This window comes from Danio aesculapii, chromosome 3, assembly GCF_903798145.1.
Source record: "Danio aesculapii chromosome 3, fDanAes4.1, whole genome shotgun sequence".
Lineage (NCBI taxonomy): Eukaryota > Metazoa > Chordata > Actinopteri > Cypriniformes > Danionidae > Danio > Danio aesculapii.
The window spans coordinates 40,146,882-40,167,074 of record NC_079437.1 but is presented as its reverse complement, the minus strand read 5'-3'; the positions used below and the strand labels follow the sequence as shown (position 1 = coordinate 40,167,074).

Genomic DNA, 20,193 nt, shown 5'->3' with positions numbered 1-20,193 from the left:
AAAATCTTGATATTACATTTATAAATGCTTTGTACATATATTAATGTGATTTATCCTATAATTTTTATGGATGCCTATGGCAGTGATGCAATAGTACTATATAAACTTATTTAAAGTATAATCAATGGACAAAAAATAATACAAGCTGGAAGAGCAGGTCGGCAAAAAGAAAATAAATTAATAAATAAAAATGAAGATGAAGAATTGCGTTTGAAACCATAAACCAGGAGCCATTTTAGTCTCCAGTGCCACCATTTGCCCAGAACTGCAGCCTAAACAAAGTGTCGATCTTTTAAAGATCAAAAGAATCTTTAAACCTTTACTTAATACCATGAGCTTAAAGGAATAATTCAGCCAAAACTGAACAGTATGTCATCATTTATTCAACCTTGTCACAAACCTGATTGTTTCTTTTTTCTGTTAAACCCAAAAGAAGTTACTTTGAAAAATGTTGGAAACCTGTAACCATTCACTTCCATAGTGTGTTTACCAGTTTCGAAAATTCTTCAAAACATATTGTTCAACAGAAGAAAGGAACTCAAAACAGTTTGGATCCACTTAAGGGCAAGTAAATAGGCTAGTGAACTGTCACTTTACGTGTCTTTAAATAAATATTACACATAATATTACAAGTTGTTTCAGTTTCCCAGTGATGGGTTGAAGCTGGAAGGGCATCTGCTGCGTTAAACATATGCTGCTGTTAAACATAAGTTGGCGGTTCATTCCGCTGTGGTGACCCCAGATTAATAAAGGGATTAAACCGAAAAGAAAATGAATGAAGTTTCAGCTGTTAAAGGAAACCTGACTAATAATTGTGCACATCTGAATCTGAGACATTTTTCATTTCATTCATTCACCTTCGGCTTAGTCTCTTTTTTTTAGGCATCCCCACTGTGGAATGAACCGCCAACTATTCTAGCATATGTTTTACGCAATACACATACACGGCCAATTTACGCTTATTCAATTCATCTATAGCGCATGAGTTTGTACTGTGGGGGAAACTGGAGCACCTGAAGGAAACCCACATGAACACGGGGAGAACATGCAAACTCCACACAGAAATGCCAACTGGCCCAGCTGGGACTTGAACCAGCGACCTTCTTGCTAGGAGGCAACAGTGCTAACCACTGAGCCACCGTGCTGCCCTTTTTTCATTTCATGTGCCTGAAAAAAAATTATGTACATCTTGTATTAATGATTATAAACAAAATTAACACGTATTAATTACAGTGCTCAGCATATATAAGTACACCCTCACAAATCTTTTAAATTCAAGTTCAGTACATTGCCTATACTCACTGAGAAATAGAGAAAAATATTCATTTTCTAAATGGGGTGTACTCGGTTATGCTGAGCGCTGTATCTGGATTGATAAAATGTACTCAAGGAACAAACAGTAGAAATTTGACTTGCATAATAACTATGCACACACTGCATAACAATTATTGTTATGATGAACTATACATTTTCTCTTAAGAGAATGTGATATGGCTTTATCTGTAATTGTCACAAAGCTTGAGCAGATTTCAGTGAAGTATGACTCTATGGCGTTTGTTTTGAAAGCTCAGCCTGCAGCAGCAGAGCTCAAAACCAGAGAAATTAGTTTTCTCTCGAGACCTCAACTCTGCCTTTTTTTTTTTAACTGGCGGCCTCTTCATCAATGAGGCTTTTGTTCAGTGTTATTACTGGAGCAGCGGTTTGCAAAATGATGTCGATCCCATCTGCTGAGTTATTGAAAACAACAAAAATGTCATTTGTTGAAGTTCAAGAATCTAAAAATATAACTGAAGCACTGCTGTGCCGTCAGCAGACAAAGAAGCTTTAGTAGCTAAAATGCATGAAGAAACACAAATCAAAAGCATGTGATCTTTGCAGCAAAACATGTTTATTAAAAAAAGCATTTCTTCAAAGAAGCAACTCTCAATGAGGAAAAAAAAGGACAGACAATTTTAACCATAATGGATTGAAGCCCATTTTGATCTGAAATAGACACAGTAAATATTAATAGGAAATTAAAAGGAAATTTTCACAGCATGTCTGATAATATTTTTTCTTCTGGAGAAAGTCTTATTTCTATTATTTCAGCTAGAATAAAAGCAGTTTTAAATTTTTTAAAATCCATTTTAAGGTCAATATTATTAGCCTCTTTAAGCTATTTTTTTCGATAGTCTACAGAACAAACCATCGTTATACAATAACTTGCCTAATTACCCTAACCTGCCTAGTTAACCTAATTAACCTAGTTAAGCCTTTAAATGTCACTTTAAGCTGATAGAAGTGTCTTGAAAAATATCATTTACTGTCATCATTGCAAAGATAAAATGAATCAGTTATTAGAAATGAGTTATTTAAACTATTATGTTTAAAAATGTGCTGAAAAAAAAAAAATCTTCCCTCCGTTAAACAGAAATTGGGAAGAAAAATAAACGGGGGCTAATAATTCAGGGGGGGCTAATAATTTCAACTGTATCTGTATTCCATCTAGAGCTCCAGCAAACACACCAAACCCAAAGACAAAGCGTGAACCTCCTGTTCTTCACACTGAGGCATCAGTTATGGACACTGAACAGGAACCCGCTCCAGCATGTGGCAGCTCAGTAAATATCCACAGATTGATTGGTTAATGACCAGTTAATCTTCATGAACGTTACATAGAATGAATGGCGGACCGTTGTTGGATTATAGCTCTATTATTCCATGCGTGTTCAATACAAACTCAGGAGGCAGTGATCAATGTCAAAAGTATTAGTAATTTATAAAGTACAAATGAGTAATTCGATTAGGGCCCTGAGTCGCACAAATATGTCCTATTACTTATACAATGCTATACACATGAGGCTCTGCATGAACTAAAGACCCATTTTAAAATCACAGAAGGTGGGTTGTCTCCCTGTCAGCTTTTCTGCACCGTCTGTAGTTCCCCTTTTCTGCACAGAAGAGCTGAAGAGTTACATGCACATGCATTGAGGTCTCCATTGGCCCCATGTTTCATAAAGGGTAACTCATATAAGCATTCCACTCTCAGCAAGCATGTCTAGATTTCTGGTTACACAGGAAATCAGAAGCGAGAGACACATGCTATTTTTATTGTTTCTGCTTCATCTTTCATGTCCAAGATAGCTCTTTCTGCTAAATGCTTCATTAATATGCAAACTACATCTCACTCCAAGAAGAGATTTGGTTAGCATATAATTTAGCAGAGCATACGACACATTTCCAATAAAGAGTAAAGAATGGCTGTAATGTAATGATTTAACATATATCTAGGCAAAGCATACACAACATATTTCTACTAAAGAATAAAGAATAACTCTAATGAGAAATAAAAAAAGAATTATATTACCTTATACACTGTCTGAATGTGAACATAGTCATAAACAAACCCATGAAGAACATCAGGCTGATATGAGTGGCTCAGTGTGTCAATTGTCAATTAGAGGCTTAACTTCCGACAAACGTGGAAAAATAATGCTTGCAACATCGTCACTGACAAAAGTCAAGGGAAAGCAGAGAGAGCGAGTGTGCACGACACTGAGAGCGAGCGAGAGAGGCCTCAGTCAGCACAACGGTGTTTTCGTTGTGACAAAAATAAGCGTTCAAATTTTTTCCAAGGGTTTTCATTGTGGGGGTTGATGCAGGTCTGGGGTTACAGTGTTTCAGTTTAGCAGGCTGAGATTTTCCTCTTGTCATCCCCACTGGTGGGCCAGTGCCCCCGTGTCAGCTTGGCCCCTTTCTGGCCCCCCTTATGTCGACGCTTATTTTTGTATCACAACGAAAACACCATGGAGAAGCGAGATCAGCCATCGGTGGTAGACGGAGATATGACTGAGGCCTATCTCGCACGCTCTCGGTGTTGCGCTCACTCGCTCTCTCTGCTTTGCCTTGACTTTTGCTGCGCACATCGGTTTCCCACCTTCGTCAGAAGTTAGTCGTTTAGGATGCCGTGACACGCAGTCAAATATTTCATACATTTTCAAATATTTGACACTCATAAACAATCATAAAGTCCTGGTGCTGCAGGAATTAGGAGGTTTGCTAAAGGTGCAGCTGTCGTGCAGCGAGGGGTTTGCGTTCATTGAACAGTAAGAATGATTAATAAATAAATAAACCCATATGAAACAGTCCCTCAAAAATCACGTCTCGTCTTCAGTTCCGGGCTCAGGCACGCTTTGCACTCACACTACAAGCGAACCACGCTCTGACACTCCTCTTCCAAACGGGCCAGGGCCGGCCAACTGAACCATGCCTGAGCCCGATTCAGAGCACTCACACTTCTCAAACGATCCGGGAAACGGGCCTGAGCATGGTTCAGATAGCATACTCTGAGTGCAGCCCCAAATTGACACAGGTAATAAAAAAAACCCAACTTCAGTCATGTTCATGTTGCGAAAAACTAGGTCTATCAAAATGTCCACTGTTGATTATATTAGATTTCTGTTTCCAGTAGCGATTTCAAACGTTTATCATAGGAAGTCCACTGCTATTATTCATCAGAAATTGAGTGTATATTGTTTTACGTTAGGAAATGCATGTACTGGAGAACAGATGCTACACATTGATAAAATTTAGCTTTCAGTCACGCTCATGTAAAAGTAATATTCAACTAGTTTTGCTTTCATTCATTTTTTATTTAAGTGACATAAACGACGAGTCTTCAAACACATGATTCTTTACAACACACTTTTAAACATAATGGTTTACCTAAATCATTTCTAATAACTACTTTTTTGTCCTTCTCATGGTGACAGTTAGTGCATAATATTTTACTAGTTATTTTTCAAGATAGATGTATACAGATTAAAGTGTAATTTAAAGACTTAACTAGGTTATGTTAACTATTAAAGTTGGAATAATTAGTTAAGTTATTGTATAACTGGTTTGTTGTGTAGACCATCAAAAAATAGAAATGTTTCTTAAAGAGGCTAATAATACTGACCTTAAAATAGATTTTTTTATAATTAAAAACTGCTTTTATTCAAGATAAACTATAAGAAATAAGACTTATTATGACTCCAGAAGAATTCTTTTTGTTTTATAGGAAATACTGTGAAGATTTTCTTTGGTTTGATTTAGATCATTTGGAAAACATTATTTTAAATGATTGGGAAACTAAATTGACTTCAACTGCATCTGTTAAAGTTTACAGGTTTTAAAAATGTCTTATCCTACAATACAGTTACTTGTCAAATAAAACAACATAGAAGATTATTTTGAGTTTAAGCTATTTAATTAGCTTAAAGGGCATCTGCTGTATAAAACATATGCTGGATAAGTTGGCGGTTCATTCTGCTGTGGCGACACCTGATGAATAAAGGGACTAAGCCGAAAAGAAAATGAATGAATAATTAAATAGTTTGTGATTGATGTTACCAGCTACTCTGGTTTTGAACCGCCACTGACTGGTGGAGATGAGATTCAGACACAGACATGAGAAGAAGTGTATCATAAATGAGAGGTGACGTGTATCTGTAACCTTCAGAGGGAAAAGAACAATGTTTGCCCTGTGCTAAATGACGTTTTCTCTACTCATGCATGCGGTTGCTAAGTTTTCCATGCATTTGCATTTTCAGGACGTTGTAAGCTATATTTATTTTATATAAACAAAATTACTTTGTGTAAAATGGAGCTCACACGGCACAATATTTCCCATTGAAAATGCAGTAGAACGTAGCACGCGAACTGTCCTCTCCACTTTCTGAAATCATTTGTGAATCAAGTGATTTTTCTGAAACAATCGTATTATACTGATTTGATGCAGAAGAATAATACATAATCTATAAACAACTTTTGAACCAGTTACTGGATATTCTGTCTGAAAACTACTAGGTATATTACATTTGATTCATTTCATTAGGTTAAAACGGATAATTATCAGTTTTTTACACACACACACGTATATATATATATATATATATATATATATATATATATATATATATATATATATATATATATATATATATATATATATATATATATATATATGTGTGTGTGTGTGTGTGTGTGTGTATATATATATATATATATATATATATATATATATATATATATATATATATATATATATATATATATGTATGTATGTGTGTGTGTGTATATATATATATATATATATATATATATATATATATATATATATATATATATATATATATATATATATATATGAAAAGTTGCCAACCTCTGAAGAAGTGCCATCTGAAATTTTCTTCAAAACTGAGCATTTTTATCATGCCCCTTTGTGTAGGTTCAATAATTTCACTTTCATGGCAAAGAATACAGTCTTTTCATGGTCTTTAAAATGAAATAACTGTAGGTAATCACACATATATTTTGGGAATGTCCGAAGTTATTGGCATTTAGGCAAGGGGTAAAGATTGAGATAATGAAAATTATGCAGTTAGATCTACCTTTTACTATATGTATATGTTACGTAAAAAAACATAACACTTTCACCAATTTATTGTGTCCTGAATTAATAAAAGTATTAATTCCTTCCAGAAAAAAAGTTATTAACTACATAAATATGTTAGTATGTCAAAATGTAATTTCCATTCTAGAAGGAAAGGACTGAAAAATGCAAATTACAGCCAAAATAAATCCGCTTCCTATGTGTAAAATATAGGTTAAACTGATCTGCTCAATGCAAATGAAGCTCACACTCAACAGATGAATATATGCACAAACAAAAAAGCTCATGGACAGACTCCAAAAAATGGTTTAACATGAATTGGAGACAAATTATGTTGTGCTAATAGGCTACAAAAATTCCCAATAGTGTAATAAACCAAATTAATTTTTTGAGTATAAAATGCCATACAGAAATATCTGAATGGATATGATTTTTGCAACAGACCTCTAAATTAAATTGAAGATAAAAAAAAAAAGATTTTTCCTTCTTCCTAGTAAGTGAGAGCACATGCTGAGCAGCTCTAGCAATCACATGAGCATCACTGACCCCCAGAAATCACTGCTGTGTTTGACCAGAGCCTGGGGCTTCACAGCGGGGATCATGACACTCTCATGACTGCCAGTCCACATCAGACCTTCATGCCAGGGGTTGATTAGCACTTCAGCACACACTAGACAAAGACTTTTTTAATCGCATCCCTCTGTACATTAGCATATCTTTAATATTGGCTCTTTAAAAAAAGACAAACGAGAACCTTTACTTATGGAGGCTTACACTGAAGGATACTCTGCACTTTAAGAAATATATATACGTTAATTAACAGGTTCCGTATTTCTTGATTTAAAGTTATTCTGAATTCCATTGTAGGACCTTGATCTCTGTTCTGTCGACTTTTTATGTTGAAAATCAAACTCCAGAGTTTAACAGAGTGGCTTTTGTTGACATTTTAGTAGTTTGAAATAATATAATGTTTAAGAAATAGACATAACTGGCAGAAAATGTACTGGCAGTTTATTACACAGTTATTAGTACTTATATTTAGTTATATTTGTACTGTAATATACAACACCATCCCAAACAGTATATCACTTTAAACTATTAAAAATGTTCTTAAAAGTCTTGTTTTTTTTTTAATTTTCAAGGTTAAAAGTTGTTGGAAGAAAGATCAAGATCTCAAAATGCAACTAAAAAGCATAAATAATTGGGGGAAAATAAAAATATGAATCACAAAATACAAAAAACGGATCATTTACAGATATTTTAGTGTGAAAAGTTTCAGGAATGTCAAGTGCATTTAAATGTCAACAAATCTCTAAATTATCGCTCACTGCACATGGAATACTCCCAAAACCTGAGTGTTTGCATATGCTTTGGACGGCTGCTTCATAAAGCACACTTAGTGTTGCCATGTCCACTTATTATAAACAGTTTGGGCTTGGCTCATTATATGATTAAGTTTTGGAGCTGCTTAAAGACACAGTTCACCCAAAAATGAACATTTAATCACACTTAATTTTATGAATTTCTTTCTTCTGTTGAACACAAATGGAGTTGTTCAGAAGAATGTTGGGGAAAAGCAGCCATTGACATCCATTATAGGAACAAAACACTAGGTCAATGGCTGCTTTTTCCCAACATTCTTCAGTATATCCAGCTTAATCCTACGAGGAAACACATTTCATTTTGTCAATTTAGTGGCTAATTCGAGTTCAGTTGTATAAAAATGTAGGCTGTTTAAAAAGAGGCATGGCCCTAAACTCAATCGCCATTGTGGGATGAGCAAATCGTACTAAATTGTAAATAGCATTAGTATATCTTCATTTGTGTTCAACCAGTGGTGGAAAAGTACTAAAAAATCTTACTCCAGTACAAGTACCATTACTTGCCTAAACATGTAGTGCAGGTGTCTGTTGTAAATATTACTTAAATTATGAGTAAAAACTAACCCTTTCAAAAGTACTCAAGAGTAGCGAGTATTACGCTGTAAAAAGCTGATGCATTCACATGTCATTTGTGGATGTGTGTAAACGTAACATTCTGTAGTGCATTTAGTTATTGCCCAGCAGGCACACAACGTCATAAGATGTTAATATTAGCTTAGATTTAGATTGCGACGTCAGGTGACTGAAATTCAAGTCTAGTCAGCATCTAAGGACGTTATTTTGATGTTCGACAACGACGTCAAATGATGTTGATATTTGGTTGATTTCAGAAAGTGACCAAAATCCAACGTCGAGCCAACATCTCAAACCAACGTCATACTGAGGTCAAATACTGACATTTATCAGTCAAGTTGGACATTGACTTAGACCTGACATTGGGTGCTGACATCAGCCTGATTTTCTTTTCCAAACAAAATGCAACATCCCATGATGGTGGGGTACAACGTCAATCTGACGTCATGTTGACCTTGTGCCTGCTGGTTGTTTAAGGGTATTTGTGTCATCAGTAAACATCCGTCATTTTCTGATTAGTGACATGCAGTCTAAACAGACTCTGGGTCAGTGCGTGTAAAGATTTTGGACATCTTGGACACTTTTAATGCCTCTAAACAGTTTGCTGTATTTATAAAGCGCCCATGTCTTGAGGTTGTTCATTATGATGCTATTTACTTTCTATGTGCAATTTGATTGGACGGGAATCACAGGACTGATTTCTCTAATCCACATAGACAAGAAACAATAAAGTAGTGACTGCAGGTTGAAGGAAAACAGTGGAGTGAAAGCACGATACTGCACTAAAAATGTACTCCAGTTAAAGTAAAAGTACCCATTTTTTAAAACTACTTAGTAAATTAAAATTTCTGACATAAACTACTCAATTACATTCATTTGAGTATTTGTAATCTGTTATTTTACACCACTGTGTTCAACAGAATAAACAAACTCAAGTCAAGGGTCAGTAGGGTTCGACTCACACCTGGTATTAGAGCCCAGGACACACCAAACCAATGAGAACCTACTGTGTTGTCATCTTGCATCGCCTGTGTCTAGTCTGGTCTGGACCAAAAGCTGCATGTGAACACACCAAAGAAACATCTGAATTACGTGTGCATGTTTGAGAGGACGTTTTCTGTTTTCTCATTCCAAAAAGGGAAACCAGAACATGAAAGGTGCAGATACAAAGCGTAACCAAAACAGCTTTTATCGTTCTCAGAGTTTTGTCACTCACAACTGAGAGATTCACTTCTGAAAATATGATAATTCAATAATTTTTTTGCCAAAATTTGACCAAAAGTGGGTTTCTTTGTGTTCCCTCTTCACTTAAATCTTGGTTTTGTCACTTCAGTTTTCGTTCTCGTGTTCTGATTCGTTGTTGATTTACTAGAGCATCTTTAACCAATAGCAGATACTAATTCTACATGTTGAATTGGGCCAACTTGCTCTGAAGTTAACCCGGTGAGAGGCAGCGTGCGGAAAACACCAAACAAAATAGCTGACACTCACGGATGCTGACCAACAGCAAACCGTTGTCTTGCTGTGTCCTTACGATCGATTTTCAATGGTCTGATCACATGAGGACAAAGGCACGATCATGTTCACCCATGGCATTTAAACAAGTCCTACTTTTGAGTGTTCACTTTCAACCACTTCTCTGATGGAGGGTCTTTGGGCCGGTGTTGGTTTTCTCTGATCGTTCAATCTAATTGGATTTAATTTTTGAGCGAACTACTCCTTATGTTCAGTTGTCGAATGTGATTGTCACTCAGTTTACCGGATGGTCTCTCTATACATAGAGCATTAAAAGGTGAAGGGCTAACCAAATTCATCTGCAGATTTAGGGTACTTGATCACTTGTTAAAAAACAGTGTTTTTGATAAAGGAATCAATTTATTTGTAGGTCTTACTTAAATATTTGGATTTATCAAAATATTTATTGGCTTGTTTTGATCGCTGCATCACAAATGAGACACATTCCCGATGAGAGTTAAAAACTGGTGACCTGAGATAATCTCTTTTGATGAGACGAGATGCAGAAGATTCAGGGGAACAGATCCAGTTTCAGGAAGCTTTTAAAGCTGTGGCTGCATTGGAGCACAAGCTGCCAGGGTCGACCCTTCACACCTGAGGGCCCACAGGCCTAAAGATCCTCCATCTGCTGACCCATTAGGAGGTTACAATGTCAAGCCGAGACACTTCATTTGCCTGCACCGTGTCAGGTGTGCTCAGATATGCCAATGACAACAGATGGACAGAGATACCAGACAGGTTATCTTGTTTTTTTCTCTCTTCAGGATTGTATATTCGGATTCGATTGACACACAGAAATCTTACTTTCATTTCACCAAAATAAAAGGCTTCTGTAATCACCTCGTGTTCTCCGTGACGGGTGTGAATAGAGCAGAGGAGCAGGAGGTCCTGCAGGCTCCATCAGCAGCTCTGGCTCTTTGTTGAAGCTCTGGGCAAGAGAACTGGACTCTGCAGGAGATTGACTGACCTGTCGTCACACCAATAGAGCAGTCATGCAACACAACACAATAAACAACCCACTCTGTGCACATTACACCAGCTTAATCGTGACAAAGGGAAGATCTTCTGGCACCGAGACTAAATTATTGAGCAGCTCTTTTCTTAAAGTTAAAGATAAATAAAAACATGAATACAGTTTGTCATATGTTCAGTGTCTGATGAGCAGCACCAGTAAAATAAGAATAAATGGTCATTTATGCACAAATGCCACAGTTGTCTTAAAAGAGTTGTGATTAAAAAAAGCGTGCTGGTGCTTTTACCTGGGCTCAATTATTATTAACAGTATATTGATTAATTCGATCAAGCTTTCAGCTACCATTAAGAACACACCGATATAAACACCAAATCTGATTAGCTGGTATTTTATGGAATTAGATTTGTGCCAAATAAAAACGCACAAAACTTTAGCAAAAACAAAAACAAATATGCATTAACAAATTAAAAAGCACTCAAAAAATACAAAACAATCCACCAAATGACAAAAAATAAACACTTGATTATTATTAATTTGGTTCACTTTCTGCTTCACTTTTGATAAACAGTTTTGATTGCATTGCCAGAATTTTCGTTTGCGATTCTGGCACAAAGCTCTTGTGGGGGCGGGCTTACCTGAGATTCATTCTTATTGGCTAAGGGGACTTCTATAATGAGCATTTGCATTCATTGATATTTTAAATAAATACTCCAGCGATCTTGGCTAAAGTTGCATTTCACACAGGAAAGAGCTTAGATACACAACGATTTTTCTTCCCATCATCATAGCAATAAAAACAAACTTACCTCAGGCTGCCGAGGATGCTGGCGACGCTCAGTGTCTTGTTTGTTTGTTTGTTTGTATACTTCAAGGAGAAATTTTCTGTGGACTCACAGAGCACTTCAGCAAGTACTGACACAATAAAAAAATATAAAATAAGCAACCCTATGCACACTATCTATCAGTGTTCAACAGTCTGATTGACAGGGGGATAAAAGAGTTCTTAAGTCTGTCCCTCTTCCAACGGAAGGTTCTGTATCTTCTACCAGAAGGTAAAAGATCATAAAATGGGAAGAGTACATAAGATGGATTGTTTCAAATTCTTTTCGCTTCATTTAAAGTGCATTGCTCGTAAAGTGTTTGAATACTAGTAAAGGTTTCTGATCCTATTAGTCTCATAGCAATTCTGATGATATTAAAAATGTTTGATTTCAGATTTACAGAAAGATTACCATACCATGTAGATCAGGGGTGTCCAAACTCGGTCCTGGAGGGCCGGTGTCCTGCATATTTTAGTTCCAACCCCAATTAAACACACCTGAACCAGCTAATCAAGCTCTTTCTAGGTATACTAGAAACTTCCAGGGAGGCGTGTTGAAGGGAGTTGGAGCTAAACCATGCAGGACACCGGCCCTCCAGGACCGAGTTTGGACACCCCTGATGTAGATAGACCATACCTGAAGACACCCAAATACAGCCTGATAAAATCTTGTCAACACCATAGGACCATAACCTTCGTAGAAAACAAAGTCTTTGGTGAAGCTTTTCACAAATCCAATTCACGAGAGTGTGCCATTTTAGAGACCTGTCAATGTAGATTCCCAAATACTTGTATGACTGTACCTGAGTGATTTCTTGATTATGTACAAACACTGGTAACTGCTCGATTAGCGTTACTCATCTCCTTCTAGTGTTGGAAATATCCGTGTTTATCATTAATGTTCTTAAATATACGTTACTCTGTTTACCATTGGTGTGGGCTAAAGTTACTTACAGGTTCGCAGGTTCTTCTTCTTCGATGTTTTGCGTGTCACAGTACTTCCGGTTCAATGAGACAACAATGTAAATCCCATTAGCCAATAAGATTGAATTGCAGGTAAGCCCACCCCTACGAGAGCTTTGTGTCAGAATCGCAAACGTAAATTTGAGAAACGTAAACGAAAACTCTGGCAGCGCAATCAAAACTGTGTTCATCGAAAGCGAAGCAGTAAGTGAACTGAACTAATAATAATTATTTTTGAAGCCAGTGTTTATTTTTTGCCATTTGGTTGATGGTTTTGTATTTTTCGAGTGCTTTTTTTAATTTGTTAATGCATATTTGTGTTCGTTTTTGGAAAAGTTTCGTGCATTTTATTTGGCACAAATCTAATTCTTTGAAAATCCTCTTAGCCAATAAGAATGAATAGCAGGTAAGGCCGCCCCCTCGAGAGCTTTGTGCCAGAATCACAAACGCATATTATGAGAAACGCAAACAAAAACTTTGGCAGCGCAATCAAAACTGCGTTTATAGAAAGCGAAGCAGAAAGTGAACTGAACTAATAATGCACTTTTTTGAAGAGCGTCTATTTTATTTGTTTTGCCATTTGGTTGATTGTTTTGTATTTTTCCGAGTGCTTTTTTAATTTGTTAACATATTTGTGTTCGGTTTTGCAAAAGTTTTGTGTTTTATTTGGCTCAAATCTAATTCCATAGTATTTCTGGTATTCAAGATTTCCCATCATGTAGAAGTTTGAACACGCTAATTTACAGACAAACAAAACTGTTTGGAAGAGACCTGTTCACAATAGACCTTCATTTGAAGTTTAGCTAATGTGCCCAACACATTGGATCGTGTTTCAAATAATGGAGAAAATGAGTCAGTAAACACGTTTGGAGGATTTCATCCGGCCTCGCTGATGTATAACTGAAGCTAAATTTAAAAACATCCATGAGAGAGAGGCTTTCAGGCTCACTGTGTTAATGTTCCAGAACAAAGAAATGTCTCTAATTAAATTTGAATATCCTCGACCATGCTATTTACATCTGTTTACTGTTGCTCTGCATCCACTTCCCTTTGTGATGCCGATCAGACAGGATCTTAAAACTGTGAGAACACAGCTAAAGCTGGACAAGATACTGAATACTCAATAAATGGGCACTTATTAAAAAGAAAAACTGCACACATTTCAATGGTGTTAAGGTTAGAGACTCCCAATTACAAGACTAAAGTATGATCTTCACCACTTGTGTTTAGTGGGGTCACTATAGACAGAAATACTGCCAATTAATAATTAAAAAAACATTAAAAATAAAATGTGACTCAAAGCTGAATTTATCATCATCATTACTCCAGACTTCAGTGTCACTTTAAATTATTCCAATATTCATTTGAAAGACCTATTCACTTCAAAAACAATAACAGATATAAAAGACTATCTGATGAACAATAAAAAAACATCCTGCTTTAAAGAGCTTAAACATTTATGGCCTGTTTACACCTAGAATGCAGCGGCAGACTTAGAGATTTGGGGAGCCTTTTTTTCCTCTGTGGATTCCTCTTTAGTTTTTGTAAAAAAAAAAAAAAAAAAAAAATGTTAAAAACATAATTAAATTATATTTTATTTATTTTTATATTTTAAAGCAGGGGTGTCCAAACTCAGTCCTGGAGGGCCGGCCTCCTGCATAGCTTAGCTCCAACTTCCTTCAACACACCTCCCTGGAAGTTTCTAGTACACCTAAAGAGCTTGATTAGCTGCTTCAGGTGTGCTTAATTGGAGTTGGAACTAAAATATGCAGGACACCGGCCCTACAGGACTGAGTTTGGACACCCCTGATTTAAAGAAACCATTATCGTCCTAATGCAGGGGTGTCCAAACTCGGTCCTGGAGGGCCGGTGTCCTGCAGATTTTAGCTCCAGCTTGCCTCAACACACCTGCACGGATGTTTCTAGAAAGCCTTGTAAGTGCTTGATTAGCTAGCCCAGGTGTGTCTGATTGGGGTTGGAACTAAACTTTGCAGGACACCGGCCCTCCAGGACCGAGCTTGGACATGCCTGTCCTAATGTAAAATGAAATGCAATAAGTTTACAAATTAAAAAAAACTGAACTATACAGTTAATTAGCCATTTTTGTGATTACATTTTAATATTAATAAAAAAACTTTAAAACAAAATGAATTCACAATCAGTCAAACTAATCTGGTCACCATTTTACATTTGATTTAAATAATTGCTGTTTGTGAATCTGCGGCCGTTAATTTTCACTGGGAGGTGTTATTTTATTTGAACAATCCCTCTCTTAACAAGCTTACAGGTGTTTCGGCCAGCAGGCAGCATGCTGGAGCTGCGTTTCATTGTCTTATGTCTGCTATTATACTTAAATGTTCTCAAAATTGACTCTTGCACAGTCTACCAACCTCTACTTTGATCACTGGCAGTGTCTTTGAACCACTCACACCTCATGCATGTGCAGTATTGAATAATAGTCCGTTATTCATGGCGGTCCCTGGTTTCGAAAAGAAGTAATAATGTTAAAATAATAATGGATATAGACAGATTTTACAACAGATTGCAAAATGTAATATTTTTAAAAAGTGATAAAAGAGCTTTATGGCTAATATGGGCTTATTGGTATTGGTTGGGACCCCCTAATTCCCTGGTGCCATATGCGGCTGCTTACTTTGTTTATTGGTAAAGTCCTCCTCTGCTAGAATGATAATAAGGTCTAGACTACAGTAAATGATCATCTACACAAAGTTCTTTTGTTTTCAGAATTCAGCAGTCAGAGGAAAATCTTTGTAATACTGTTATTGTTATTGTTATAGTCAATGACTTTGGTGTGAACAGGTTATTTGGAAACAGCTGTGCTTCTTAACCCTTGTGCACTGTTCAAATTGACTACCCTTTCATTATGTTGGGGATAAAAACATCCACTGAATTAAACTGCTGTAAAAGTGCATCAGACTAATATTTAACTTTTATTTTTGCTTAAATCTGTTAATCAACCTCAGTCCTGATCAAAACTACTAAACTGATTAGAAAATTACAGAATTTTAATTCTTTAACTGCCAAATTCATAAATGATGTCACTGATTAGGTGAAAAACACACAAAATCAATTCAATATCAATTGTTATTGTGGACTGGATTTACTTTTTAGCTTCTATTAGTCTTGGACATGTGAACGATTGATAACAACATTGGCTTTGATGCACTGTTAGACTTTCATTTTTTCTCCCTAATTTACTGTTGGTGGCTGTTTTTGTCTCATTGACTTTCTTTATAGCCATTTTTCATGGCGCATAAGTACAGTCTGTTTTTACTTAGATGCATATTTAGATTTTCTCAGACACATCAACGTCACTTTCACACACTCAGAGACACAATCACACACTTTAGTTTGCTGTTATACTCCATGTAAATGCAGAATCTAAGCTTTTTGCACAGGCCTATCTAAAGGGTTATTGGTACCAACTGATGATCAACAGTAAATAGCAAGTTTGACCTCTTCCCAACAGGGAAAACCACCAACAATCAAAAACGCATGATTATATGGTTTCATGGCTTTGTAAAAAAAAAAAAAGTGATTATAATGGAATCAATGATGCAAAAACAGCCACCAACAGCAAATAAGGGAGAAAAAAAAACTGCATCAAAAGTGATGCTGTTTCACATGTCCAAACATGTGATAAAAGGGAAAAAAAATCCAGTTCACAATTACTTTTTATGTTGAAAATATGTCATTTTGTCTGTTTTTCACCAAAGCAGTGACATAATCCACTGTTTCCCAACCCTGTTCCTGGAGGCACACCAACAGTACATATTTTGGATGTCTCCGTTATCTGACCCATTAACTTCAGGTGTTGGAGTCTCTTCTGATGTTATGATAAGTTGATTCAGGTGTGTTTGATTAGGGAGAGGTTGAAAATGTGGACTGTTGGTGTGCCTTCAGGAACAGGGTTGGGAAATACTGACATAATCTATGAATTTGTCAATTAAAGAGTTAAAATCCTGTAATTTTCTAATCAGTTTAGTAGTTTTGATCAGGACTGAGGTTGATTCACAGACTGATGCAAAAAGAATTGAAAAAAATATTTATCTGAATCATTTTTTCTGCAGTTTAATTCAGTGGATGTTTTCATCCCCAACATAATGAACGGGTAGTCAATTTGCATATTTAGTATTCCAGTGTATCGTTGAGCTTTTATAAATTCTAAGCATTTAACCAAAAATTGTGTCAAAATAAGATTTATCACCAAAAATCATTCTGCTAGCTGAAACGCAGACAGTTGTGGCCAAATTAAGACTGAGAAATCATGCCAGAGTGGATGAAAACATCCCCAACAGCACATAAGGGTTAATATATTGGTGACTCCATTAAAACCTGAACATAATAAATGTTCATGTTTGATCAACTTCATGCATTCATTTCAATGAATTAACATTAAGAACTTGAGTAAGAACTTACCTCAAATTTTGAATCAGGAAGTGCAAATGTCAGTAGCAAAACCGGCAGTACCGAGCAAAAGCTGATTTAAGAGGTGAACTGACATCAGCAAATAATCATCATCTATGCATTTGGGCTTCCACAGAACGGTTTAGACCGTTTGCTGAATGTCGAGAGCTGTGTTGCTAACCTTACAGCAGAAACCCCAGCCAACACCAAATGTATTTTTCCATTTCATTTCATTTGAATTTGACTGATTTTGCAAAGAAACCGGTTAAATTCCCATCAAGGTCTTTGTTTTATTCAACTGAAAACTAACAGACGTTCATATTATTGACTCTGCATGTTGTTCAAAAAAATGACTTTCAACATAGAAGTAAATCTAACAGGTATCCTTAAAACTCTCCCCAAAATCAGTCTGGTTCCTGTTACAAAATACGTAGAAAAAAACAACAAAAAAACAGTGAGGGCTAACGGTTAAGACACAGAAGCCTGGAATTTTTATTTAAGAGTTCAGAAGTGTCTCTTTGTACCGGGGTGTTCCTCAAAGAGGTCTGAAGAAGCGATGCGGTGGTCCATAGTGCATAGGCATATTGAAGTCAAAGTTTAGATTTCGAGGTTGGTAGTTCACCGGGGGGAGGTTGGGCAGCGGGGGCACGTATGGGGCTGGAATGGGCTGAAGGAAGAGGCGCTGCGGGCCAGGCAGCATGACCTGCGGGATGAGCAGCGGTGCACGGACAGCCTGAGGAGCTGCGTTTGGGGCTGGCGGCGTCACCCGAGGACGCTTGGCTGGGATGGGCTCAGGAGGAGGGCCCACTCTCTTCCCTGTGGTTTCTGAAGTACAGATTGCAGGAAATCGTTACAACTGACTCGAGTTTATGAGTCGGTTTAAAGCAGATCTACCTTCCTGCAGAGTTTAGCTGCAACCTTGATCAAACACACCCGTCTTTATTTATGTGCTTCTTAAGATCCTAGGGTGTTTTAACACCTGCTATACTTAGTTTGGTTGAATCTAGAGTTCGTTTTCCCTCTTCGTGCGGTTCACAGCTGAGCTTCATTCTCGAAATGTATAGTTTGTCTAAAGTGATGTATGCAAACTATATAGTATACTATGACCAGGGATACAATCAGCTAGCACAGTCGTCCCTCCATAGTCAAAAGCGACATTTGGTGTCTGCTGGTTTGTTTACTTGCAGGAGTTCCATTGGCATTTTCTTGCATGTTAATTCTGACCAATCAAAATGCAGTTTAGGAAATACATTCAAGTTGAGTGATGTGGATTTTGTCACATGACTGCATTTTTGTTTTTTCAACTGGTTCGGACCAAAACAATCAGTGTGGTGTGAAAAGGACCCCAAAACAGCAGAAAAAAATGCTACAATGGATCATTTGTTACCCGTGGTTCGGACCAAATGAACCGAACCACAGATATGGAAGCACCCTAAGTTGATTTAGTTGTGTTTGACCTTGGTTTGAGCTAAATCTGCAAGAAGGTAGATTTCCAGAAACAGGATTGAGCACCTCTAGTTAAAATCATAGGTCTCAAACTTGAATCCTGGAGGGCAAGAGGCTCTGCACAGTTTTGCTCCAATCCTAATCAAACACAGTTGATCCAACTAATAAAGGACTACTAGAGACTATTAAGCAGATGCACTGTAAAACCCGATAACTTAACTCAAACTGTTTGAGGAAACCGATAGCAGCAAACTATTTAAGTTTTGAAACAAAATGGTTTGAGTACTGTAAACATATATTTCATATATATTCATATATAACATATATTCATGTATATATATATATATACACACACACACATAGATACACACACACATATATGTATACACACACATATATACATACACACACACACATATATATACACACACACACACATATATATACACACATGTACATATATATATATATATGTATACATGTATATATTTATGTATGTATGTATGTATGTATATATATATATATATATATATATATATATATATATATATATATATATATATATATATATATATATATATATATATATATATATATATATATATATATATATGTATATATGTATACACACACAGAGAGAGAGAGTTAAATACACATGTACTATTTGTGTTTATATCATCAAACATGTAGAGAATTAGTAACTTAAACATTTTAAGTTCAGTTATCAAATAGAGTTCAGTTAATAGATCAAATTAAGTCCAAAGAACTATATAGCTACTCAAATGGCTTTGGTATTGCTTCTAGCATCAGAGTTAAGTTAACACAAAAAATATAATTAATCAATTCATAACTCATTAGGTTTGAGTTCAGCTTAATTAAATTTTAGTCAGCCAGCCCAAGCGCTTCAAGTCGTGCCATTACAAAATTGCCACGTTTAAGATCTGATTTCTTTAAAAATCTGTGATCTTCACTGCCTGATTAATATTTGATAAGCACACTGTACTGAATTCATTTTTTTCACATCATGTCTTTAAAATATGGACATTTATTTGACCTCAGTATTCTCAACGGAGTTTCAGTGTTAACCTGCTGCTACTTATGGCGCTTGTGTTTACACAGTCTTTCATCTCGCTTTACGCTTGAACAACCAAATGAATCTATTTAACTGATAGTATTTTAAATCGATTACAACATCGATGCTGTAAAAGGAACCGTATGAAATTAAAAACAGTCACAAAAACCTTTCACCTGAAGTTTATCACTGGCTGAAAACACTAGCTGTGCATATAGCCTAATGGAGGTGGTTGGAGCTAAACTCTGCAGAGCTGTGGCCCTCCAGAAATCGAGTTTGACAGCATTGATTTAAAGTCATCCAGAAGACTGACCTGGCTGATTCGGCTGAGTGGTCTTCTTATTTAACTCCGCTTCACCTTCTTTTTGAATCTCCTGAATGATTCGCTCATCGTCTTGCTGTGGATTGAAAAAGACACCAAAAGTGAGATTGTTAGAAGAAATAGCAATGCAGAGCAAACAAAAAAGCCTTTCAAAACGCCACAGCAATTATACTCTCCGGTTACTGTTCAACCATGCGAAAAAGACCAGCAAACCTTGCCAGAAACCATCTGATGCCAAAGTCCATATCGGAGCCGGGGCAGAAACGGGACATCAGATGAACTTC

General features: G+C 36.3%; 1 protein-coding gene across 1 annotated transcript in view; it reads right to left on the bottom strand.

Moving 5' to 3' along the window:
* Nucleotides 1-17,334: 17,334 nt before the first annotated feature.
* The window catches only part of rnf216 (ring finger protein 216), a 61,803-nt gene continuing 58,944 nt past the window's right edge, over nucleotides 17,335-20,193 (bottom strand). Inside the window, exons 16-17 of the mRNA XM_056453971.1 lie at nucleotides 19,901-19,985; nucleotides 17,335-17,894 (exon numbers count right to left, since the gene is read on the bottom strand). Coding sequence (XP_056309946.1) covers nucleotides 17,605-17,894; nucleotides 19,901-19,985 — 375 coding nt within the window. The 3' untranslated portion in view covers nucleotides 17,335-17,604. The remainder of the gene's footprint in view (nucleotides 17,895-19,900; nucleotides 19,986-20,193) is intronic.